This window comes from Phascolarctos cinereus, unplaced genomic scaffold (genome assembly GCF_003287225.1).
Source record: "Phascolarctos cinereus isolate Bilbo 61053 unplaced genomic scaffold, phaCin_HiC Scaffold_2;HRSCAF=192, whole genome shotgun sequence".
Classification (NCBI taxonomy): Eukaryota; Metazoa; Chordata; class Mammalia; order Diprotodontia; family Phascolarctidae; genus Phascolarctos; species Phascolarctos cinereus.
In genome coordinates this window covers 278,085,630-278,113,093 of record NW_027555625.1, presented here as the reverse complement: position 1 = coordinate 278,113,093, position 27,464 = coordinate 278,085,630, and the positions used below count along the sequence as shown (strand labels likewise).

Here is a 27,464-nt window from a genome sequence, read left to right as displayed (position 1 = left end):
GTCTGAGAAAGAGAAAAGAGATATAAGGACAAGCAAGGGTGGTAGCTTGAGGGAATGATAATATATAGTGACTTTTTTTTTTAAGGATGGGCTAGACTTTTATTTAGCAAGTTAGGTAGCAAACTACTTAGAGTGCTAGACTTAGAGCGTGCATTTAGGCTTAAGGTTAGGATTTTCCCTTCATTTTGGGCATAAATAGCAGTCATTTGGCCGTGGCACAACAGGAAAAAAAATTCACCATAAAATATTCCCTGCTCTTTCCAGTTGCTAGAACTAAAAGTTGAAGACCCTGTCATTGTTACTAGTAATTCACTTCAGGTACTTTTGTGGGAAATTTTATTTTTTCTTTTTAAAAACCTGTGCAATAGCATTATTCTCTCAATCTACTTTCATGACCTCCAAACAATTTTGTTGTAGTTTTAGTCATTTAGTCTTTTCTGACCCTTTGTGTCCCTATGTGGGGTTTTCTTGGCAAAGATATTGGACTGGTTTGCCATTTCCTTCGCCAACTTGTTTTACAGATGAGGAAATTGAGGCAAACAGGGTCAGGTGACTTGCCAGGGTCACATAGTAAGCATCTGAGGCCATATTTGAACTGAGGAAGACTCATCTACCCGGGTTCAGGCCTGGCACTCAGTCCGCTGTGCCACCTAGCTGACTCCTAAACAATTTTACTGTCCTTAAACTATAATGGTGACTAGAATTTTCTTCCTCCAGCTCACTCTTTGAGATAGCCTTCTGGCTTCCTATATGCTTGAGGAGGATCTGTGGCTTAAAGTCTACTCTGTTCTTTTCTCTCACCTATTATCTATTTCTGGCCACATGGAGACAGATTTCTGGCCTTCTGCCCTTGACCTTGTGGATCATTTCTTCTTGTGTCATTTGCTCATTTACTTGACCATTCTCTAGTCACCACTGAACACTTATTACCTTGAGATAGATATGTCTTTTATATACTTAGTTTGCTTAATGACACAAAAATATTAGTGAAATTATCAGAATGAAAGGAAGAAGACATTGCACAGAGGATGATAATGTACCCAGATGCCACAGTGGCAGAGGCTTAGGAAAAGAATGAGATAGAATCCCTTATGCCAGCAAATAGAGCAAAGATTAAACAAAGAAAAGAGACAGGGAGTATTTGATGACAAATGAATGAATTCCTGTCTTTTACCTGTTCTGAAAGCTCCAATCTCCATGGTAGTGTGGCTCCCTGTTGTCTGTAGGACAAAATACAAACCTTTGTTTGACTTTTAAAGCCCTTTACAACCTAGCACCTTTTTCTTTTTCCTGAGGATGCATAGGTTAAAATTTCTTTTAAGCTAAGATGCCTAGTTAACATAGCTCTTTATTATACAAATTCATGTATATAACACTGATCTGGTTAACTACTACAGTTGTTGTGGTTCATTTTCATTAAGACTAAGTCCGTCTATTCTTAGGCCTGTACTATCAGGCTAATTGTTTAGACAATAATGTACTTTGGAATATATCTGCAAAACTATATAAAAATATTAAAAACCAGAAATACACATTGCCTAAGTAGTAAAATAGCTGACTGAAAAAGGCGAACCTTTTGATACATCTTGAAGACCATCAGTATCAGAATTTTGAGAAAATTCTTTACTAACCAGATTTTGTTTCCTGAAAATTCAGGAAGCAACTTGAGGTTGTAATCTTTTTATCTTTTTGTGGCAATGGGCAAGTAATACTCTTCCTTTTGTTATCAGAAAATAAAAAAGGAAAGAAATCTCTTAAAATTATTGTGTGCGTATGTCAACCTTTTGAAAATATTTAATTACATTCTTTCCTTTAAACAGTTGTTGTTAACTTAACAACCTTAACCACTGATCTGGTTAACAACTACAGTTTTCAAAGAAAAAAGTTTAGGAGTTTTATACATGGTTAGCCTACCATACAGGTTTTAATCTTGTCTTCCAGTATTGTTATCATAAAAGAGTTCAAACTGCATTTTAAACTGAATACATATACACATGGTAGATTCTTTCCATGTAGAGGAACATGTTTTTTTTAGTGGCAGAAATATCTCATTTAAAAATTTTCTTGATTTTGTAGGCTATTGGCTAAATTTAATTTTGAAAAAAAACTATGGGAAGATAGCCAATATAAATTAGTAAGAAATTTAAATCATAAAATGTTTAAAGACATGTAATCTTAATAGTTTTGAGGTCATGATGATTTCAGGGTCATTAATGATTCCTGTCCTTTTTGAATAGTAGCACAATTTCTGCCAATTCCTTTCTTTCTAAAAGTACTACATGGTCTGTAGGTAATTCAAATTGATTTCCCAATGTTCTAGGAGTTAATTGGCAAAATCCTATTAGTTTTAAGACTAGGGTTAGAAATTATTGGAAAAATTAACTGAACTAGTGGACAAAGTCATGGAGAGATGTCAAGCTATATCTGTTGAATAAGAGATATAAATAATTAATAGTGAGCATGGTAATCAGCAATGAATAATTTTAAAGGTGTTTCCAAATAATTTATTTCTGAATTATGCTCTTTCCAGTGTTGTTTTCACTATTAATTTATGCTGGCAACTCTTTATAGGTAGCATGTACATAAATTTCAGTTCTACTGTTGCAAATTATTAGCATATTAGTGTGTTATATGGGCACTGATAAAGTGTTTAGTTCATTTAAGTAATTAAGATGATCTGCAGGGGGCAGCTAGGTGGCGCAGTGGATAGAGCACCGGCCCTGGATTCAGGAGGACCTGAGTTCAAATCCAGCCTCAGACACATAACACTTACTAGCTGTGTGACCCTGGGCAAGTCACTTAACCCTATTGCTAAACAAAAAAAAACAAAAAAAGATGATCTGCAAAGTTAAGATAAAAGAAAAAATTTGTTGAGGATGCAGAAGGGAAACAGTGAAAGAGAAGCAGCAAAAGTTTCTGTGAAGAACAAAATTATTTTAGCTTACCTGATGAGCAAATTTTGCAGTTATTTGTAGAATGTAAAAGTTCATAAAAAGTATGAGGTTCTGTGCCTGATAAGTAGTTTATGATGGATAGTTTATGTTTTAGTTTAAAATAGAAATTTTTGAGTTTTAAAGGTATGTAAAATTTTTAATTTAAAATAGATACAGTGATTTACCTTTATGAAAACTTATTTTAATTTTTGAGTCCATAGTGAAATACATAACTTCTAAATCTGAGTCAGAGTTTTGGTGATATTAAATGAAATTATCTCTTACATGATTTTTTACTTTTAAAAATAATTTAGATTTTAAAAACTATAATCATACTCCAATCATATAATCACACTTCATTTATACCATTGCATAGTATTTATAACAAGACTTTATCTTATCTTTACCACAATACTGTCCTCTTTTTTAAGAAAAATTAGAAATAATTAAGCTTTAATTCCTTTTCCTGCTTAATTTAAATATTTGATAGCTTTAAAACTTGATCATTTATTCTCCATATTCTTTGTACTTTTTTTCTTTTTAAAGTATAAAGAACTTCATATTGCCTTCATTTTCATTAAGACTAAGTCCATCTATTCTTAGGCCTGTACTATCAGGCTAATTGTTTAGACAATAATGTACTTTGGAATATATCTGCAAAACTATATAAAAATATTAAAAACCAGAAATACACATTGCCTAAGTAGTAAAATAGCTGACTGAAAAAGGCGAACCTTTTGATACATCTTGAAGACCATCAGTATCAGAATTTTGAGAAAATTCTTTACTAACCAAATTTTGTTTCCTGAAAATTCAGGAAGCAACCTGAGGTTGTAATCTTTTTATCTTTTTGTGGCAATGGGCAAGTAATACTCTTCCTTTTGTTATCAGAAAATAAAAAAGGAAAGAAATCTCTTAAAATTATTGTGTGCATATGTCAACCTTTTGAAGATATTTAATTACATTCTTTCCTTTAAAATAAACCATAAAATCACTCCTTTTATGGTTAATTCCAGAAGAGAAGATCGAATCGCCAAGTTAAAAGGAAAAAGTATGCTGAAGATGCAGAAGGAAAACAGTCAGAAGAAGAAGCAAAAGTTTCTGTGAAAATCAAGAAAAGTTCAGCTTCTTTACCTGCTGAACAACCTTTGCAGTTATTTGTGGTAAGCAAAATTACAGACTGTGACAGGGAAAATATGAGAACCATCTTTAATTCCTTTTAATTATTTTCTTCTAATAAGTAAAATGTATCTCTTGACTCATTTCTACCGTATCCCATTAATAATTTTAAGAAGTTCTATCTTTTCTTTCTGCTTGAGTATTTCTCAAGCATCTAAGGCATTTCTTTATCTAAGAAAAACATTCTAGCAGTGTTTTCTCCCGTTTTTCTTTTGAAACAATTTTGTTTCCCTTTCTCTTTTTAAGTCAGTACTTTGTTCCTCTGATTAATTTTAACTGTATTAATTTGATGCTAGCTCACTCCCACACTCTTTCTCATTCCCTTTTATATGCCTTTTTTCAGCATTCCTTTAATTTAAGTAAACCTCCCTACCTTCTTCCCTTCCTTCAATTTCTCTCTTTCTTTAATGTATATTAATATAGACAGGACAGGACAAAATGCATTTATGAGGCTTTCGCTATGTACCAGGCACGTGCTAAGAACTGGGAATACAAATAAAAGCAAAAAGAGCCTCTGTCCTCAAGAAGCTTACATTCTAACAAGGGAGGACAGTACACAAAAAGGGAGAAGAATAAGGTACCCACATGGAGGCATGGTATTGGAAGTCTGGAAAATCAGGAACCCAGATAGGAGGGGACTGAGCCCTTCTCCAAGATGGAAGCCTCAGGAAGAATTCACCAATGGGAGAAGAGAGCCAATAGTAAGGAGAGGTGTTGGGTGAGGAGACCCCAGGTGCTAAGGGTAGCTTTCAAGGTGAAACTGCAGCTGAGTCATGATATTGAATTCTGGGAAATGGGAACCACAGCCAGGAGGGCAAATGAAGGTTGGCCAACTTGGGTGTTTCTCAGAATGAGCAGTTCCAGGAGGAACTCACCAGTGGGAAAAGGGCTTTGGCATGTTTGTGTCTGAAATAACATTGTTTTGCGGCTTTCTTTGCTAAGAAGTCTTTCTTTGTTTTGTCCTATTACTTTTTCTAGTCTCTTCTATTCTGAATCCTATTCACTGATACTGGTTCATAGGCTATACCTTTATTTGTTCTTTCTTTGTTTTTTCTATGCTCCTCATGAATATAGAACTACTAAAAATTTTTTTAAAAGTTGAATTCCCCTCATCACATTTCTGGGGCAGGTAGGTGGCACAGTGGATAAAATGCTGGGCTTAGAATCAGGAAGACTCATCTTCATGAGTTCAAATCCATCCTGAGAATACTGGCTGTGTGTCCCTGGGCAAGTCACTTAACCCTATTTACCACAGTTCCTCATCTGTAAAATGAGCTCGAGAAAGAAATGGCAAACCTCTCTAGTATCTTTGCCAAGAAAAACCCAAAAAGGGCTCACAAAGAGTTGGATATAACTGAACAACAACATCACGTTTCTATTTTACTGCATTTGTACATCTTACTCCATATTCCCTTTGTTTTCCTTATTGTCATTATTAGAATGATCAATACATGAAAGAATCAATGTCAAATGGAAGTAATATCATGTGGAAGTCACCCTGTGTCCAGAGTCTTGGTCCTATTCCCCTCACCATGACCTTTTCTCCCTGCCAACTACGAGTGCTATTTATCCTTGGGTTCATGTATCTCCTCTCCTAGGGTGAAATGCAGTCCTAGGAGGTACAACTCTTTCTTGGAAAGAGATGTATTCTGATGTCTAAATTCTCCCATTAGAAGGCCCTTGCCTCTTGACATAGACACATACTTCATTCCCTATCAGAGAGGCTAAACAAATTACTATTCACTTCTGATTATGTGTGGACTGTGTATGGAGAGGGGAGGAAAAGCATATATCTAGTTGCTGAGGCATTTCTTCATTTCTAAATTTTAATTTTATTGGTTTTTTTATTAATATTTATTTTCTCTCCCTCTCTCCTCTCCCCTCTCAATTGAACTAAGGAAAAAGAAAGAAAGAAAAAAAAGAGAAAACTCTTATAACAAATACATACAGTTATGCAAAGCAAATAGCTGCATTGGCTATGTCCAAAAATGTATATCTCATTCTGCATCTTGAGGCTATCACCTCTCTGTCAGGAGGTGGGTAGCATGCTTCATTTTGGGGCCTCTGGAACCATGATTTGTCATTAGGTTGATCAGAGTTAACAAATCTTTCAAATTTGTTTTTCTTTATAATGTTATTATTGAATAGCATGTTCTCTTTGGTTCCACAAAGTTCACTCTGTATCAGTTTATATATGTTGTCGCAGTTTTCTTTGAAGCTGTCCACCATTTTGTACTTGTTTTTAGTATGATAATATTCTATTACCTTTAATGTACTGTGATTTGTTTAGCCATTCACTGGTGCAACCAAGGTGACAACCAGATAAACTCCCTTAGTTTCCAGTTTTTTGCTACTTTGAAAAGAGGTCCTATACATATTTTTATAGATTATGGGCACTTTTCCTTTTTTCTTTGACCTCTTTAGATTATAAGCCTAGTAGTGGTATTACTTGGTCAGTGAGGCATTTCTTTAAATATTGAGTCGGTAAAAATTCTAACTATTGTAGTAAGAAAAGAGACAACATTAGCTGTAGTTTCTATAGCTATAAATGAAAATTCTATAAATGAAATATTTAATGTTTGTTTATCATTGTGATTTTACCTAATGTTGTGGAACCGTAATATGGTGGACAAAGTACTGGCATTGGAGTTAAGAACTCTTATGCTTAGACCTGGCTTCCAGCTTTTACTAGCTGTGTGACTAGGCAAATCAATTCATTTCTTTGAACTTCAATTTCCTCACCTCTAAAATGGGGTTAATGATGCTTGTAGTACATACCTCACAGGATTATTGTAATAATGTATTTAAAACATTTTGTAAACCATAAAGCATTACATAAATATCAGTTGTTATCATTATTAGTATTACTTGTTTCTAAGACTTGGAATTAGCATATGGTACATTTGTGGATTAATGAGGTGATTTGGTATACAGACTCATTCATATATTGTGGCCAAAAGAGTCCATGTGACCTGAGATTTTCCTGATTGCCAGCTCCTGACCTAGATTAATTACCTGCATAATGAAATTGTCATTTAGCATTTACCCAAATTCATTCAACATCCTAATACAGCCTCTTTAGAATTGTTATTAGTGTCTCTTGAAAAGGCTTTGTCAACTTCAGTGTTACATATTGTTATTGTCTTGAAGGCCATAATTAAATAGTTTTGAGAAATCTTACAGTTTTAAAAATATTTCATCATCCCACTAAAGCTTACCTACTTCCCCTAACTTTCCAGTTCTAATGATTGCATGACTATATCCTCTCAGTTGTCTAGACTCTACGCATCCAAAACATCTTTGGGTCTTCTGTATCCTTCATCTTCCACATTCAGTCATTAGAGGCATCTAAGTAGCACAGTGGATAGAGTGTTAATCTTTGAGTCAGGAAAACCTGAATTCAAATTCTACCTCAGAATCTTACTTAACTGTGTCACTGGGCCATTAACCTCTCTCAGCTTTCATTTCTTCATCTGTAAAATGGAATAATAATAGTTCTTACCTTATACAGTTATTATGAGGATCAAGTGAAATAACATGAAAAGCACTTGGTAAATCTTAAAGTGCTGTATAAATGCTAACCATCATTTATTGCTGTTATTATCAGTTGTCAAGTCTTATTAATTTAACTTCCACAATATCTCTTGAATCTGTCACCTTTCAATTCACACTACCAAACTTGTTCAGGCTTTTGTCATCTCCCACTTAAACTGTTATAAGAAGTACCTAACTTGCCTTGAAATCTCTCTTTTCTCCTATCACTAAAATGGAGTTGGAAAGGATCTTTGAGACCACATGTACAACCCATCCCTGACTAGAATTCTCTCTATAACATCCTTAGAAAGTGGTCATCCAATTTTCATTTGAAGACTTGAAAAGAAGGGGAACCTAGTGGTTTTTGATGCAGCCCATTTTATATTCAGACAGCTTTCTCTAATTTTTAGGACATTTTTCCTCATATAGCGTTCCCAGAGGGATGTCAACTCTAGTTTCAAGATACTCTAGGTCTGTATTCTTAAAACTATTGCTTCTGTGCCCTTACCAGTGGATTTACCTTCAGTCAGCCAGAAGACAGAGCTATCTTAAAGAAAATGCATTTACTGAGATGGAATAGGAAGAATAGTAGCTATAAAACATCCTTCCCTCCATCCTCCAAAGAACCTGGGATTCAACTCCAATAAATACACATAGAGCCAGTGGGAAGCATAGGCACACACTATTAGTGTATGATTAATTTGTACAATATGAGAAATCAACACATGTACAGATTCATTCATATATTGTAGCCATAATTACACACAGAGTATACTAGTAGAGAGGCATATACTTAGAGAGTACATGTAGCAGAGATAATTCACAGTACAGAGTTCTAATGTCCTTTCTCTTCTTGTGGTATCCTTATGCTGTTCCCCTTGTGCAGAGCATCTTTTCTGGGTATATCACTCTGTGGGGATCCCTGAATCTCATCTCTACTGGGCACAGCCAGTCCTACTAGGCAAGTAATTCTACTGCAGCATGCCAAGGGTGATTTGACAGGGATAAAAGAATCCTCACTCTCCGCAAGAGGTATGAAGAGTGATTATATCTAAAGAGCTGAGTCGTTATTCCATAATAGGCTCTTATCAACCACCATTGTTCACATTCCTTGGTGTTACTCTGCCTCAACCCACTGTCTTGAGCAAGGGTCCTTAATCTGGGGTCTTTGAACTTATATATTTAGATAACTATATAATTTGTTTTCTTTGTAATCTTATACATTTTTTTAAATTTTATTTATTTATTTTTAGTTTTCAATATTCACTGCCATAAGATTTTGAGTTCCAAATTTTCTCCCCATCTTTCCCCTCCCCCCTACCCCAAGATGGCATGCAATTTGATATTGGCTTTACATACACATTTTTTTTTAAGGCAGTTGGGGTTAAGTGACTTGCCCAGGGTCACACAGCTAGTAAAGTGTCAAGTGTTTGGTCTGAGGTTGGATTTGAACTCAGGTCCTCCTGACTTCAGGGCCAGTGCTCTATCCACTACACCACCTAGCTGCCCCCATATACATTCACATTGAACTTATTTTTACATTAGTCACGTTGTAAAGAAGAATTAGAACCAATGGGAGAAACCACAAGAAAAAGAAACAAACAAACAAAAAAAAAAAGAGCAAATAATTTGCTTCAATCTCCATTCAAACTCCAAAGTTTTTTATCTGATTGTGTATAGCATCTTCCATCCTGAGTCCTTTGGAGTTGTCTTGGATCCTTGCATTGCAGAGAAGAGATAAGTCTATCAAAGTTAGGCATTGAACATTGTAGTTGTTACTGTGTACAATGTTCTCCTGGGTCTGCTTACTTCACTCAGCTTCAGTTCATTCAAATCTTTCCAGGTTTTTCTGAAGTCTACTCGTTATTCCTTATAGCACAATAGTATTCCATCATAGGTATCTCATGTACCTCAACTTGCTCAACCATTCCCTAACTGATGGACCTCCCCTCAATTTCTAATTCTTTGCCACAACAAAAAGAGCTGCTATAAATATTTTTGTACATGTGAGTTCTTTTCCCATTTGTATGATCTCTTTGGGATACAGACCTAGAAATGGTATTGCTGGGAATCCGGTGTATTTTATGTATTTTAAAATAGCATTTTGGGAAAAGGTTCCTAGGTTTAACTAGATAGACAGAAAGGTCCATGACACAAAAAAGATTAAGAATCCCTGTCATCCCTGTCTTGCCACTAAAGAAGTAGCTGAGCCTTCTAATTCTATCAGGGCAGTTAGGTGATAGAGTGTGAGGCCTGGAGCAAATCTGGCCTCAGACACTTAGTAGCTGTGTGGCTCTGGGCAAGTCACTTAACCCCGTTTGCCTTGGTTCCTCATTTGTAAAATGAGCTGGAGAAGGAGATGGCAAACCATCCCAGTTATCTCTGCTAAGAAAACCCCAAATGGGGTCACGGAAAGTCAGACAGGACTGAAAAACAACAACACCCTTGATTGAAGGACTTTTCATTTAAGTCCTTAATACCTCCTTGACCCTTGCCCTTTGTTCTATAATGTCATCACCTACAGCTTGGGATGACAGTGTTGGGGAATCAGATAACCAGATTGGCAGTCATATCTTCCAGTTTTTTCATTATTCTCCATTAATGATTTGAATTCATCAAGAATAGCCGGATGCTTTCTAGTACAGTTAGAAAGAGAGCTGAATTTGGAATCAGCACCCAAGCTTGAATTGAAACTTAGCCCCTTACAACTTAAAATATCTTGGGCAAGTCACTTTTAAACTCTCTGAGACTCAGTTCGAAGTATCACAGAATTTGAGTATTGGAAGAGACCGTAGTATGTGTGTGTGTGTATTACATCGGATTTTTTATGTGATTGGTTTTGCTGATTTTTCTTCTCTTACTACTTATAAAGAGGAATACAGGGAGAATTACAGGTGACATAAAAACAAACAATAGCAATAAAAATACTAATTTTTTAAAGGGAAGAGATTATAGTGACTATGTGGTTCAACTCATACATGAAGAGCAATCTCCATTATAACATACCCAAGAAATGCTCATCCAGCCTCTGAAATTTACCACCACTGTGGTCCCTTTCAGTTCTGAATATGTGATCCTATGGTCAAGTCAGCAATCATTTATTAAATGTTTACTGTGTATACTGGAGTTTTTTAAAAAGGCGGTAACAGTTCCTTTCAAGGAGCTTGTGGTTTAAGGGGAGTAAGGACATGCAAACTAGGTACAAACAAGATATATACAGGATAAATTGATGATATCTAAGAGGGAAAGCACTAAGATTAGGAAGGACTGGGAAAGACTTCTTACAGAAAGTAGGACAGATTTGAGTAAAACCAGGAAAGCCAGGAGGCAGAGATAGAGAGAATTCCAGGCATAGGGATATCTAGTGAAAATTTTAGACATCAAGACAACCTACAGTTGGAAGATGTGTAGTGTTGTGTGCAAAGAACAGGAAGGAAGCATTTGTCACTGGACTGCAAACATGGAAGTAAGTTATAAGAAGACTAGAGAGGTAGGAGTGAGGCAGGTTATGAAGGGCTTTAAAAGCCAGATGGGATTTTATGAATACAGAAGGTAATAGAGAGCCATTATACTTGACTGAAATAGGAAAGTGACATGGACTTATTTGCCCTTTATGGAAGTCAATTTGATAGTTTAGTGAAGGATAGGCTGCAGTGGGAAAAGGCAACCAGGAAGACCCACCCGCAAACTAAAGCAACAGTCCAGGTGTAAGGTGATTGAGCTGGCCAAATCAGGGTGGTAGCAATGTCAGGAAAGAAGAGGTTATATTTGAGAGATGTTATAAGCCATTTGTGCTCAACCTGTGGTAGAGCATTCTAAGCTCGTATTAGTCTGATCAGCCACAGTTGGATGCATTGTAACTTGACTCTAACATAGTGATATCATTTTGATCCACTTGGAGAACAAAGGATGACAACCAGAAACAACAGGACTTGGCAACTGATTGGATTTGGGGAGTGTGAGTGAGGAGATGAGGGTGACACTTGGTTTGTGAGCCTAGGTGACTAAGAGCTTGATAGTGCCTATGACAATAATAGGGAAGTTATGAAGAGGAGAGAGTTTGGGGGAAAAGATGATGAGTTCAACATGAGAAATTTAAGAAACATCCTATTCAAGATATCTAATAGGCATTTGGAAATGAGAAAGCAGAGGTAAGGAGAGTTGTTAGGGTAAGACAAATAACTCTATAAGATTTCATCTGCATGGATTTGATCATTGAATCCATGGGAACTGATCAGATCACCAAGTGAAATAGCACTGCAAGTGAAGAAAAGAGAGCCAAAGCTACCTGGAGGGTAGTTAGAAGGCACAACTTGGATGAAGACAAAGGGGGACAGAGTCAGACAGTAGAAGGAAAGCCAATAGAGAGCAATGTTATAAAATTCTAGAGAAAAGAGAGTATCAAGGAGAAAGTGACTGAGAGGCCAGTAAAGATAAGGATTGAGGAAAAAAAACATTAGAGATGGCAGTTAAGAGCTTGTTGGTAGGATTGGTAATAATAATCCTTAATAATCTTGGAATTTCAATTCTCAGTTAATTTTTATCGTCTTTTCCAGTCCCCCTGGGCAGAAATAAAAGTGAACTGTTAGTGGAGCAGTTCTATTTTCTCTTTTTGTCATCCATTACCATTATCCTATCCACCCAAGGCAGAGATTTTGTCCTTTCCTTGATCCTCCTCTTTCCCACAGTATACTAAGAAAACTCTTTTTGTTATGTTTAACGTGCCTTGCCAGCCTCAGCTCATTGTAAGTTTTATTGCAATTAACACCATTTTTATAGAATCAAGCCACGTTTTTGTGTTTGTAGTTATCTGCCTTTGCTTTCATCTGATGTACATGTCTTTTTTGGTCAATGAGTTCCCTATACATCCACGTTGGACTTTTTAAGACTGCTCATCTTTTTTTTTGTTCTTTGAAATTGTTTCCATTTATGCCTTTTAGAATATTATTTTTGAGAGTTTCCTATCCCTACTGGTCTTGAATTGCTCTGTAGAATTTAGTCTCTGGTATTCTACCTAGCCTTTCTCTGAATTCCTTAGCCTGACATTGAATGCCCTTTTTAATTTGACTTCATCCTACCTTTGCAGCTTTATTTCATGCTGTTCCTCTGCTAGCTGCTGGTGATCCTGTCCTGCAAAATTCTGCCTTTGCATTCACATGCAGGATCTCTGTTCCTTTTCATCTCTACCCATTGAAGTCCTTCCTGTTATTTACGTCCGGATCAGATGTCATCTCCTTTTTGAAGCTTTTCCTCATTTCTCCTGTTAATCTGCCATAGCTGAAAGTGATCATTTCCCTTCAAATTTTTCTAGAGCACATTATCTATATATCTTATTTGCTCTAAACACATTCTGCCTTATCTCATACTTATTCATATAGACGTCCACCCGTGAAGTTGTAAGCTTCTTGAAAGCAAAGGCATATTTTTATTTCATTTTTGTCTTTGTGTCCTAGATGCCTACTACAGTGTTTTGGGCATAGTAAGTTTATAATAAATATCAAGTTAATAAAGTTGAAATTTCCCACTTTTTTTAGGAGAATCCAAGTGAAGAAGATGCTGCAATTGTGGACAAAATACTGTCTTCTAGGATAGTAAAGAAGGAAGTGAGTACTTGACTATTTTATATTGTATATTTCGTGTTCTTTCTGAATTGTAATAACTGTTCTTTTTTTCTCTTAGATATCACCTGGAATGATGATTGATGCAGAAGAATTTTTTGTAAAATACAAGAATTAGTGAGTATTGATATGTTTAAGACAGTAAAAAAGGAGACTCTGGTTTAGAAAGAAGTACGTTTAGAACGTTAGGAAGCTATTAATTATCACGCTAATTTGTCTTTTTTTAATTTTAATACCAGTACTATTTTTATTATTTAAATTACTGCATTAGCCTAATTGAAAGACTAAGTAAAAGCCCGTGGTCCAAAGTCACTTACAGCAAATTAAATAAATTTGTTCATTATTTTTGTGTTTTTGAGATTCTTACATTTATTTTTATGATCACCATCAACACACATGGTGCCTGGTTAATTTCTTTAATATATAATTCTCGTGTTAATAAGTTAATTTTTACCTATTTTGTGGATTAATCAAGTATAAAAGTGTATAACTGATGGGGGAGGGAGACAAAAAATTCCAAATCATATATTTATACGAAAAATGGAAAGTCAAATATTTTTTATTTATTCTGCTTTTTAAAAAAAAATTCTGTTTTTTATCTTACTGTTCCAGACTAGTAAACTTAACTATGTGATTCTGGAATTAAAATTATTTTATTTTCATAAAATAACATTTTCCTTAATGGTAAGAGAATTAGTAATAAAGATGTTAATATAAATGACACTGTGTTGCTTACCAGTCTGCTTCCACTTAAATGCTGACTTGTGTACTAAATCTTGTTGAAACTATAGTGAGCAAAATATTTTTACTCTAAAAGTTATTGATGTAAGAGTAGCAATAAAGCAAATCACCTATTTACAAAGCTGAAAGTTAGGATATGTTACTAAGTGTTTTAATTAAATTCAACTGTGTCCACCTTGGCTTACTTTGATATAATAACATAACAATTTTTATAACAATTTCAGCTCATATCTTCACTGTGAGTGGGCCACAGAACAACAACTTTTAAAAGATAAAAGAATACAGCAGAAAATCAAAAGATTCAAATTGAGACAAGCACAACGAGCACATTTTTTTGCAGATGTAAGTAATTAAAAAAAACAAAAAAAGTGCCATAAACTTCCATTTGCTGACCTCTGTTTACAATAATGTTTGCCAAGTCTTTGAGTAACTGTACTTCTCAGCTTCTCAGCCTTCCTCTTTGAATGTAATTACTATATAAAAGACAAAACTAAGTTTTTCTTCAAAATTCAATTTGAAGGGGCAGCTAGGTGGTGCAGTGGATAGAGAACCAGCCCTGAAGTCAGGAGGACCTGAGTTCAAATCCGGCCTCAGAGCTGGCACTAGCTGTGTGACCCTGGGCAAGTCACTTAACCCCAATTGCCTAAAAATGAAAGAAAATTTAAAGAAAAATTCAATTTGAAGATATTTTTATGTCTTCCTTGATGGAAGAGAGTAATGGCCCTACTAACCTAAATTAATGGGTATAGAAAAATAATTTGTAATTCTTTTAAAATGCATTTTTGATGCTTATAGATAGATACAGGAATGTATAATATGTAAATTTAGGGAAATGGTAATTCTTCAAGAAATTTAAAAAACCAGATTTATCTTTTGATAAATTGTAATAAGTAAATTATATCAGGATCCTGTTTACTGGAGGTAGGGTCACCCACCAATCATTTTTTGGCCAATATCTTATCATAACACCAAGAGGCACTTTTGATGATTTTTTGAAAAATATATTTATTTTGGTAACCCCACATTTAAATGAAGTAGGCAGCATGGGCTTAACCTTTCTGTAGCTAGTGCTCTCATCAGTAAAAATAAAGGATTAGTCATATCATTTCCAAGGTCCACTGAAATTATTTTTAACCTAATTCAAATAAAATAAGTAGCAGTTCTGTTAGTGAGTCTTTCATTTGATCATTGAATTTATTCCCACTCTTTGCTAACTAAATTATTTTTGAATTTCAGATGGAAGAAGAACCTTTTAACCCTGACTACGTCGAAGTAGACAGAGTTTTAGAAGTTTCTTTTTGTGAAGATAAGGACACAGGTGAGGTAAGTATTCAGTAAAAGAAGTAAATCAAAAAGACATAACTTTCCAAATAAAAATTATTAATTTTTTAAAAATTGTGTTCTAAAAATAAAATACTAATAGATTTGGTTTTTATTGAAATATTTTAGTATACTCAGAATATTATAACTTCTTTATTTTAACAATGGCTTTTGTAAACTGGTAAAGTTTTTAAATGATTTGCTTTTTACAGCCTGTAATTTACTACTTGGTAAAATGGTGCTCACTGCCATATGAAGATAGTACATGGGAACTGAAAGAGGATGTAGATCAAGCAAAAATAGAAGAATTTGAACAACTGCAAGCCTCAAGGCCTGACTCTAGGCATTTGGTAAGGACATCTCTGGGTTACAGATACTTTACCTTCAAAAAGTCTTGATACCTTCCTGATTCTAGCTGTTGATTTGGTTCATACTAGGTTGCTTTCTAGCCTAAGTTTACTTTTCTTATTTTCTCATTTTCCTTTGTATTTACAGACAGCACCAGTAATGATTTTGTTACCTTTGTCAGTTTTCCCTTTCAGCAGTACTTAGACTTCAACAGTTATGATGTTTATATTGTATCCTACCTGCTCTCCTGCTTTTAACTTTTAACCCAGTAAGGCAAAGTAAAGACACCTAGAAATTAATATGGAGCATATTTTTGTCAGGTTATCTTTCCGATCAGCAAACAGATATTAAGCATCTGTGAAAGTTAAACTTTATTTGATTAAAAACATATAATTTGAAATGTTTTATTATATTAGAATATAATGCTTAATAACATTAAGTCAAGTGAAGTTAGAAGGGAAAGATTTATCAATTAGATAACTAAATAAATGATAATTATATGAAAGTAGTCCCTAATTATTTGGGTGAGGGAGCATATATTTTTGAGTCACTGAGAACTGTGAGGAAACTACTTTGTTGTTACAGATGTTTTTAAAGTGTGATATTTTGTTTAAGAAGAGTTTAAAAGGGCATATCTCAGAGAGTCAGTCATGTGGTAACAATGTTATAAGAGGTACTAGTTTATAATCATTATTAATATTGATAATCCTTCACTAAAGCCCTGTTCTGGGATGTCTTATCATGGTACAGAGGTGACCTTGGATTCTTAAAAGACGGTTCCTGCAGAATGTAAGCTCTGTCTGACCCTACCAAACTCAAAAGGCTTGAATATTAACTCAGTGATGTGTATTTTATATCTGTCATCTGGAGACTAGCCTACTTGAGTTGAAACAGCTCATCACCAGGTTAGTCAGAGGGTGAGAATTTTGGGACCACAACATCTTCTGAAGTCTTCCTCCTACGTCACAGAGGGGTAGCACTTGGCTTCAGTGAAGGGAATAGACTACGTTGGCAAAAAAGTGGATGTTTGAAGTATTCCTGATTACAGTGATGAGCATTTATATAAGACTTTAAGATTTATAAATCACTTTCCTCATCACCTTGTAAAGTAGGTAAAAATATGTAGGCACCATAGCAAAATATCAATCAGTTCCAACTGGAAAGTAGGTCTACTATTCAATGAGATAAAGGTAGCAATCGTAGAAAGAAACAGTGCTGAACCAGATCTGGATTTTGACGGCATTAGATAAGTAGAATCTGGCTAATCTGAGACCTTCCAAGATTTAGGTGGAGCTGGGGTAGAGGGAGGAGGGGGAAAATATAAATTTTTATTGGCTGGGAAGTAAACTTTGTTAGCTATGGGGGAAGCCTGACAAAGGAAAGCTTTGTTGCCCCCTGGGTAATAGCGAGAAATAAAGTTGGTTGTGTAGGGTGGGGTCAGATTACTTTCTTGGATACTTGGCCAGAGGAAAAGGGAAAGGACTGGCTATGCTGAATTTGCCTTTACCCTTGGATGAGGTATTAGAAATTCCTTGGAAAGGTAGAGGGAGCAGGCACTTATTTGTTCCTAGGATGGTAGAATGATAAAATTAGAAAGGACCTTAGGAAAAAAAAATCCAGTCTAGTTTTTTCATTTTACAGATGGAAACTTCATTTAGCCTGACATTCAAGGCTACATTGTCTGACAGTAACCTATTTTATGTCCTACCTTATCTTATCAGCCTTATCTCCTTTGCCCTATACATAATTGTACATTTCAGGTAAACTAAATTGTGAATTCAATTAAAGGTTTATTCAGTTGAAAAAAATAAAAGAAACAGTGCTGAATTTTTATGAACATATAACTGTTAGTAGCAGGTACGTTTAAGAAATTATGCCATCTACTAAAAAAAAAGGTTTGCACAGTTGAAGGAGAAAAAAACTCAAAATATCCAGGATTAAGAAAAAAGAAGCTAATATGTAACTAGTAGTAATCTGGAAATTTGCCATAGTCAATATTTAAATATTCATTTTTTTATCTTTATTTAAAGGGGAAAATTAAGAATAACACAGAATTTCTAACATATTTTAGGGAAGATTAGATTTTAGCATTAGAAGGGACTTTAACACCTGTTACGGTCAATTCATTTTACAGATGAGGAAACTGAAGACCAAAGATGAGAGGTGATTTATCCAAGGTTAAGCTGGCATTTCAGTCTACATCCTCTGATGTCACATCTAGTCTGCTTTTAACTGTTCTCATTATAAAATGAGAAACCTTAAATAAAACAGGACATATGGCAGAATTGTGTCACGTAATTGCTTATATAATAGTAATGTAGATTTGTTTCAGTATTAGGAAAGATCAAATATTGGTAGAGTTCTCCATAATTTCTCACCTGATCCAGAATGACAAGATGTACTGATGTCTAGTTGTGACAATGCCAGTTTGCAGAGTGTAGGGTAATGGGTAATAAGAAAGTACTAGAATATGGACAAATAAAGCTTTATCTTATACCTTTCTTCTAATGTTCTTGTTGTCAATAATACCAGGGGTCTCCACTGTGTAAAGTAATAATTCTTGCTTATTACAAAACTGCCTCTTTCAGACTTTATTGGGTTCTTTTGGTTCTAATACTCTAGGATTTGTTAAGAAATTCCATTTCTGCACTGTTCACATCCTTCTTAATTTTATAGCAGCGACTTTATAGTCACAGTCCTTAGACCAAAGCTCCCTTCCCTTGCCACTACTCCACAGTATCTGTTGTATCCTCTGGTAAAATGAAAGTTCTTTGACCATTTCACTTTTGTATTTGTGTACTCAGTATACAGCATTGTTTTGGCACAAAATAATGTTTAATTGTTGTTGATTGATTCATAAATTTTGACTATTCTATATTAAACATTTGTATTTACTGAGTACAATCCCAGTTTTAATTTGCCCTCATACATAAAAGGTTCTCCATTTCCATGAACATTTTTAGAACATTTTTAGTTGCTCTTTTGTGGACCATTTACACATCTCATTCTGGTTTGTGGTTTAAACAGATTCATATAGCTTGGTTTTTTGGTTTTAACTGATTATGGGGAACCTATCATTTTATAGTTATTCATTTGAGTTCAATGCTTTTACAGTATTTTTCCTTTATGGATTTTATATCAGCTCACATTGAAACTTACTTTTTCTGCTTGTTCACGTAGCCTAGTTTAGAACTTTTAAATAAAATAGGTCTCTATCCATAACTAAATATTCTCTTGAGTCCCTAGCAACTCAGTTTAATAGGGTTTTTTTTTTGTGTCTAACATTCTAAATTGTTTAAAAATTGTATATACTGGTTTCCCTTTCTAACTCTTAGCATCTCAAAGAACACTAGCAAATTAGTGAAAACATAATAACCCAATTTTTGAAATAATATATTTAGCAAATTTAGAGTTAGCAAAGGGGACCTTAGAGATTATTTCATCTATTTCATTTTGTAAATAAGGAAACAGAGGCCCAAAGAGATTATGTGCTTTGACCCTAGTGTGTGTAACTAGTTAGTGACAGTGCATCAACTGGAATTTGAGTTTTCTGATCCTTCTCACTACTCCCTAAATATTCTTACCCTTATATCATACTGACTTCCATGTTCTTTTTCCCTTAAATTGATTTAGTTTCTGCATCCAATGATTCTACCACTTATCCATACACTTGTCATATGTGGAAGTGATATTGAGAGCCATTCCTGTGAATATTTGACATTGACAGTATGCTGTTCTGCTGCCACAGTGGCTGGTTGCAATGAAAAGTTACATGTTTTGGAGACAGTTTTGTAATTTCATCATTGAATTTGTTCAGTTTTATAGGCAGAGTACCATCTGATCCCAGCAATGACATCTAAAGTGTTTTACATCTAATTTGTTAATGAAGTCTAAAATATCTGGCAGACTTGCTATTGTTTTAACTTATGTTCTCAATCCCTGTATTCCAGGATATAATTTTGGGGTCAGACTCTTCTTAATATTTTCCTTGGTAAAGAGATAAGGTCAAGTGTACTTCTGGAAATTCACTCAACTCCATCATAATAGTTTAGAACAGTTCCTAAGCTGATGTCCCAGAAAAGGTTGGATGTCACCACTTGACCCTTATTTTGATGTGGCTATTCTTGCATATATTAAAAGAAGAAGAAGAAAAAAGACGAGGAAATTCTCTGTAAAGGAGATTATTACATTGTTTTTTCTCTTCTCACTACCTCTTCTTTCTATTGCCCCACAAATAGCGTATAAACTTATTCCAGCCTGTTTGACACACCATCTGCTACCCTGCAAATCTGCAACTATGCAGAGTTCAAATAGCTAAGAGAGAAGTGTGTCAAGCGCTGCTGTCCTAGGGAAAGTGTTTGGGTTTTTTTTTAGTTTTTTATGTGGCAAATAGTACCCTGTTTGTCTCACCAACTAAATTATTGTTCAGTGTATTGTTTGGTAAAGGTGGTTCAGTAAGCAAGTATGCCCCTCTGATTCGATGCATAATTGCTTAGGTATCAAAATTACATTGTTGTAGTAGTACTGTTGTTAATAAATGAAGTAGCATTAAAGTATAAAATAGTTTAAAGCAAAAATCTTTATATGGATTTTTTTCTTTAACATAAATATATGTAACTATTGGTAACATATTGATTTCTTAAGGAAACAGCACTGAATGAGAATGAAGCACTTTTCCACAAATGTATGATTTATAATAGGCATTCATATTAGAAGGCCCTTATTAAAGAAAACATTAAAAGGAGAGTTATCCTTTAAGTAGGAGTTCATTCTGTTATTACTGGGCGTTATTTTATAAAATTTATTTTCTTTAATAAATCCTAATTTTTCTAAACTGGATAGCTGTAATAAAATTGATTGGAACTAGTTCTGCTTGCACCATATTCATGGAAACTGTACTTCATTCCTTGAAATGTCTTCATTCACTGATATTTTACCCAGATCAAATTAAGTATTTTGACAGTTTTAGTTTCAGAAACTATAAAGGAGCAGAATAACAATATTCCTTTTATCATTTTTGTAGCAAAAGACAATATGAAAATCCTGTTGACCTTTGTCACAGTATTTTGTGACCTCTTCCTAGTTTCTAAGATATTTTTTGAGTTTTTAATTTGGGCCTAAGGACAGAAAGTCTTATTTCTCTACCTAAACTGTCATCCCTAGAGAGTACATGTTCTGTCCAGAGTAAAAAATAAAATATTTTCATAAATGCCAAAGGAGGTGAATTAAATGTAAACATAACTTACTTTTAAACTGTGTTGTTATTTAGCTAATTGTCTTGAAAGAAATGTTTTATACCTTGAATATTGAAAATAGTGTTTGTTAAATGCTTAGAATAATTAAATGTATTAGAGATAGGCCTCTCTTATTTTAATAATCAGCATTTTAAAACCCTCTTATAAAATGTTGATAAATAGAGCATTCTTTTAAGCATGTTTGGTTTTTTTATTCTGCCTCAAAGGACCGTCCTCCTCCTAACACTTGGAAAAAAATAGAACACTCCAGAGAATACAAAAATGGCAACCAGCTCAGGGAATATCAACTAGAAGGACTCAACTGGCTATTATTTAATTGGTACAATAGGTATGTCCTCTGTCTTTAATATCAGTTCCTAAGTATTGTCATTCTGATGTATACACACACACACACACACACACACACACAGATATACAACATTCATAACATGTTGACATGTATATTATGTAAAAAGTAAACACTATTGTTACATCAGTGGTAAAGTTTTCATAATCTTTGTGATTAATTAAAGTGAGATAGACACAGAAATATATTTTAGGTTGCATTTTAAAATATCAAATGTGGGGGGGTGGTTTTAATATATGCATATCAGTAAGTAAGAAGTGAATATATTGATTCTCATTGGATAAATATATTAAAAAATCATTCCCTTTGAATGGTAAAGAGACTGCCTTTCCTCATAATATCATCTTAACTGATGTAAATTATCTTCTATCATGCTTGGCAGTAATTACAGCTGTTGAATCATCAGTTGACTCATCACCTGGAAGGATCAGGGCTCTATTTATTTATATAAGAGTTCAGGAAGCTAAAACAGACATTTAGAATTGGATTAAAGACTGAGATGAAGTACAAAATATAGAAACATGATAAATAATACAGGATGTCCCAAAAGTCTTAATGCTGTTCTAATCTTTAATAGCTTATGTAATGTGAAGGGTTTTTTTTTTAAATTATTACTGCTAACACTGATGTAATTTGCTCTTGCTGTCCTCATTACTATCTTCCTTTTCAATTATGGCACTATTAATTTTATTTCTGCATCTCTGTGGGTGGCAATAAGAGATGATACCTATGAAACATTTTGAGTAACTTGGAAGGTGTAAGACCCAACTGCTAGTATACAGGTGTCCCAGAGACTTTGGGGACATATGCTACTATACTACTACTAGTTGTATAACAATACAAGATATTCCAAAAGTTTCCAAAATGTTATCTTACAAGTTACTCAATGTATTTTGTAGGTATCATCTCTTATTACCACCCACACTGAAATGCAGAGAGAAAATAAATTGTTCCATGATTGAAAAAGAAGACAGTAATGGGGACAGCAAGAGCAAATAACTACATCAGTGTCAATGTTAAAATTTTACATAATAATTATTAGATATCACATTTTTTATCCATATTGTATTTCTCAGAGATAATTAGTAATGACAAATTTAATGCATATTTTACAGTGAGTAAAATGAGGTGCAGGTAATTTAAGTATCTCTTCAAAATTCGGTCAGTGACGATGGCTCACCCTAGGTCCCCAGTAGTTCCTGACAACCAGAAAATGTCATTCTACTACTTTACGTTTCATGAACATTAATTTGTATTATTCCCAAAAGATAACTCCAATAAAAAATTAGCAAACATGTTTATGTTATTACTTTCAATGTAATCTCTTATGATTTTATTCAAGAGGGAAATGCAATAGAATCCCATTATAACACAGTTCATTATTATAAGGATTCAGATATCCTAAAAGGGTAGGATGAGGGCAGTCCATCATATCCCTTGAAACAACTATTTATAAAGATAACTTAGCCCTTTTTTTTTAACAAAAAGGTTCCAGTGTATTTGTTTAGTTCAGTTTTTCATATATGTATATTTTAAATAATTTCTGTGTGCAGACAAAATGCTGTAAGAAAATGTAGTGGGGAAAGGTTACTTAAAACTAGGAGAATCAGGGAAAGCTTCACATTAACACTGGAAATTAACAGTAGTATCTTTGTTCTGGAATAACAACAAACACAATTTAATTCAGTTTTATGTTCCAGACTAATAAAGAGGTAGATAGAGGGCTTACCTTGAAGCCAGGAAAGATTTAGGTTCAGGTTTCATCTCTGATACTGGCTATGTAATTTAGGGCAAGTCACTTAATCTCTCTAAAATTGTAAACTGCATTGGTAAAGAGAGTTTTCTTATCTGGGAGTTAATTAGTTCCATATCACTGAAGTCATAGGTCCAGTCCTATCCCTTATATTCCCAACATAGTACTAATATTTAAAATCTTCAACATACTCTCCACTCTTTCAACTTTGATAAGTTCTAAATAGTGGTGTTTTAATTTTCACTTTCATAATTTCAGTATATTGAGTCTTGGGGAAAATCTCTACATAAAGAGTGATATCTCTATAGTATCTTGATAGAAAATTTATCTGTGTGTTTCAGACGAAACTGCATTTTAGCTGATGAAATGGGTCTTGGCAAAACAATTCAGTCAATTACATTCCTCTACGAAATACTTCTGACCGGTATACGGGGGCCTTTTCTCATCATTGCACCGCTTTCAACTATTACAAACTGGGAGAGAGAATTTCGCACATGGACTGATCTTAATGTTGTGGTATATCATGGGAGCCTGGTTAGCAGGCAGATGATACAGCAGTATGAGATGTACTTCAGGGACTCACAGGTATTTTATAATGGTACTTTTGTATCTTGCTTCAGAAAGAAAAAAAACAAACCTGTTTAACAGATTTGAAAAGGAGTATATGCAATACCTACTATTGACATCTAAAGCTACAGATAAATTTTAGTTACCTTCCTAAATCTTACTTTACTATACATTATATTTCTTTTTATTATTCAATTAAATAATGGACACAAAAATTATGAAATAACAAATTAACCAATTTATAGGCATTTTTGTTCGGTATCCTATTTAAAATGAGAACTGTTCTGATTTCTGCCATCATAGACATACGTAGAAAATTAGTCAATTTTCACTAAACTATTTTTCTTTTTTTTCACTAAATTATTTTTAAATGAGTTAAATATTCTAGCTAGCTGAGTTTTAAAATATTTTTCCTAAGTGAAAATTTAATTTGGGATCCATTTAGCTTGTCATAATTTGAGACAATTTATCTGCAATTAATATGGTTAATTTCTCATTTCAAAGTTACGCATTTGAAATCTTAGCCAGGTAAGACCCATTCTATTCTGATAAAGAGCTGCCACCAAAACACTTTTCTCCTATAAATTAGATCTTTGGCAAGAAAAAATATTAACTGCACTATTATTAAACAGTGCTTGAATGGTTTACTCTTTTGTCTCCTGGAGCCATATTTCCTGTTTTATTTTGACCATTCAGTCTGGGTATTTATCATCTTTCCCCACCCCTATTACACAGGACATGAAAATGTGAACAAGCATCATAAGAAAGAATTTCTTGGAAGTAAGTATAGGCCAGAAAACATGAAAAGGGAGATTTTAGTCTTGGGGGAAAGACATTTACATTTTTGTTGAAAGTAATTAGTTAAAATTAAGAAATAAAACACTCTACTTCATTAATATCTTAGCATAATATTTTATCCTTTCATTACTCCTTCAGTACTGTGAGCCTTCAAAATTATGAAAGTACTTAAAGAATTGCTATTACTAAAATTGAGGTATAATTATGGTGGTAACTGGTGATTTTTGATTATATTAGTAGTCTGTTATTTTGCCTTTCATTTACATCTGATTATCTACCTATTACAGATATGAAATAGCAAAATTGACTGGTTTTGTTTCTGTAGCCACAGCTATTTTTATCTAGGGCTACATGCAAATTTTAATAAATATTCTGTAACCTTTTGAGTATTTCTAAAGACATTACTGAAAACTGATTTTAACCACTTCAGCTCTTTCTTCAACCTCCATGTAGATCAGGGCATCTTACTATTTATTTTTGTATATGGTATCTTATTCTTAATAATAGGAGTATAGATCTAGAGCTAGAAGGGACATCAGAGGCCACCTAACCCAACCCTCTTATTTTACAAGATGAGGAGGCTCAGATGCCTAGAGGTAAATGACTTGCATAGGGTTAAACTGGTAGTAAGAATGAGAGATGGGTTTGAACTCCAGGGATGGTGTTTTTTCAACCATGAGATGGAAATCATAAGATTTCATAAGATTTCAGAGCTGGAGTAAATCTTAGAGGTGATATAATTCAACCCTCTGATCATTATTATCATTATTATTATTTTGTGGAGGCAGTCAGGGTTAAGTGACTTGCCCAGGGTCACATAGCTACTTCAACCCTCTGTATTTAAAAAGAAACTAGTTTCTGGAGAGCTAAGGAGTTTGATCTCAAGGTTGTGATTCATTTTGATATTTGCCTTATATAATTCACGTTGTAATATGGCAGCAAAGCACCTTCATATTTCTGCTGTGTGTAACAAACATGTCTATTCATAAATAACAAAAAAACATAATCCCTTGTGTTACTTTAAAAATTATGCTACCTAAATTATTTTACCTTAAAATATTCCATATTAAAATTGATTGAAGATGTTTCATGTACTGAGAAATGATTCTAGGCAGCTTGGTGGTTCCAGTGGATAGATTGCCAGGCCTGGAGTCAGGAAGACCTGAGATTAAATACGGCCTCACATACTTGCTAGCTGTGTGACCCTGGGCAAGTCACTTAACCTCTGCTAGTCTCAGCTTCCTCATCTGTAAAATGAGAATAATAATAGTACATGTTTCCCAGGGTTGGTGTGAGAATCAAATGAGTTAATAATTGTAAAGCACGAAGCACAGTTCCTGTTACATAGCATTTGCTATATAAATGTTAGCTGTTATTATTATTAATTTTAAATTTAGGAAAAACGTGCTTTCAAAGCATCCTCTTTAAAAAGGTGTGTCACTGTAAATTGTTTATCCAGTATGATAAGATCTATTAATGGTGAATACCAGATATGCTTCTTTGAAAGTTTGTAGAACTATCAGCCTAGTAGCAAAATTACAAATCCCTCAAATCAACATTGAGAAAATGATTGATATGATTCATTTAGGGATCTTATCTCAGCTTTCTGCTGCTACTTATAATAACAGCAACAACACAGCACCAATTCACATTAGGGCCACACTTTAAAGTTTGTGCAACAGCAGTAAAGGGCTCTCGTCACAACAACCCTGTTGTGAAACAGGAAGTAATGCAAGTATTGTTACTATCATTTTATAGAGGAAGAATTTGAGTTTCTGAGAATAAGTGTCATATTATATCATATATTTAGAGGTGGAAGGAACATTTGATATCATACCCCCTCATTTTCTACAGGAGGAAACTGAGACTCAGAGAAGTTAAGTGATTTGTCCATGGTCACACATGTATTGATTGAAAGAAGTTCTGGATTTCTGACTCCAAATTCACTACTTTGTTTTTTCATAAAATTTGATGCAGGATTCAAAGCCAGGTCTTCTACTTATTCTATTTAGAGACTTATTAATAGTATGTCTGTTATGCCTAATATACAATTGGCTTATGTCTAGTATTGCCCTGAGGATGGCTGTCTAATGTTGAGATAAATCAGAACACATGATTCCCTCATTCTTTCTTCCAAGATGTTCCTGGTTTAATTTCCAAGGTCAGTCACTACAAGGAAAAGTATGAAATCAGAGATGTAGTCACACTGTAAATGTTTGTTTTTTGGTATTTTAGTTTACAGTGGACTATGTTAGCATTAGGTTTTTTGACCAACATCTGTAGTATATCTGTAAATAACAAACACATTTTGAAAAAAATCTAGCCAAATTTTGTTGTTGTTTAAATAAAATAGATATTCTCTTCTTAAAAATTATATGTGTGCATGCATATATACATATATGTGTGTATATTCCTAGAAATAATTCTTTGAATACTGTAATGAATTACATAATATCCACAAATTTATTTGTGAACATATGCCGTCATATTCTTGGAAAAGCTCATAACCATATAATTTTTAATTAATTTGCTACACATTTTCAACGTTTTATGATACTAATAATTTTCTTAGATTTTAACCTATCTATGGAAAAAAGCATATTAAATATAAGATAAATTATCATTTTCTATTAGTGACAATGAAATGAAACCTGAAGTGTGGCCTCTAAGATGTTTTGTCAATTTGTTAAATTTGTTGATAAACTTCTAGGGGCGTATTATTAGAGGAGCATACAGGTTCCAGGCCATAATCACCACTTTTGAAATGATTCTGGGAGGCTGTGGAGAGCTCAATGCAATTGAATGGCGATGTGTGATTATTGATGAAGCGCATAGGTTAAAGAATAAAAATTGCAAACTCCTAGAAGGTCTGAAACTCATGAATCTGGTGAGTAAACCCTTAACTTTGGTTCAGTTTGTTACCTATTTATATACTGAAATTTTTTAGTCAAGTGGAGGGACAAGGTTGAACCTTGTTTCTCAAAATGTTGAGATTATATTTATTTTACTATTAACTATGACCTTAAGCTTTCTTGCTTTTGATTTCTTGATTTTGTATTTAGATATTTGTGT

The 27,464-nt window shown here is 34.0% G+C and overlaps 1 protein-coding gene across 12 annotated transcripts in view; it reads left to right on the top strand.

The window, feature by feature from the left end:
* Positions 1 to 27,464, top strand: part of CHD9 (chromodomain helicase DNA binding protein 9) — a 242,361-nt gene that overhangs the window by 138,246 nt on the left and 76,651 nt on the right. For all 12 annotated transcript variants that reach the window (XM_020985173.2, XM_078150065.1, XM_078150070.1 and 9 more), the window contains 9 exons: positions 3,950 to 4,096; positions 13,181 to 13,249; positions 13,326 to 13,381; positions 14,230 to 14,347; positions 15,242 to 15,328; positions 15,538 to 15,675; positions 21,135 to 21,256; positions 23,369 to 23,612; positions 27,103 to 27,279. In XM_020985173.2, coding sequence (XP_020840832.1) covers positions 3,950 to 4,096; positions 13,181 to 13,249; positions 13,326 to 13,381; positions 14,230 to 14,347; positions 15,242 to 15,328; positions 15,538 to 15,675; positions 21,135 to 21,256; positions 23,369 to 23,612; positions 27,103 to 27,279 — 1,158 coding nt within the window. The remainder of the gene's footprint in view (positions 1 to 3,949; positions 4,097 to 13,180; positions 13,250 to 13,325; positions 13,382 to 14,229; positions 14,348 to 15,241; positions 15,329 to 15,537; positions 15,676 to 21,134; positions 21,257 to 23,368; positions 23,613 to 27,102; positions 27,280 to 27,464) is intronic.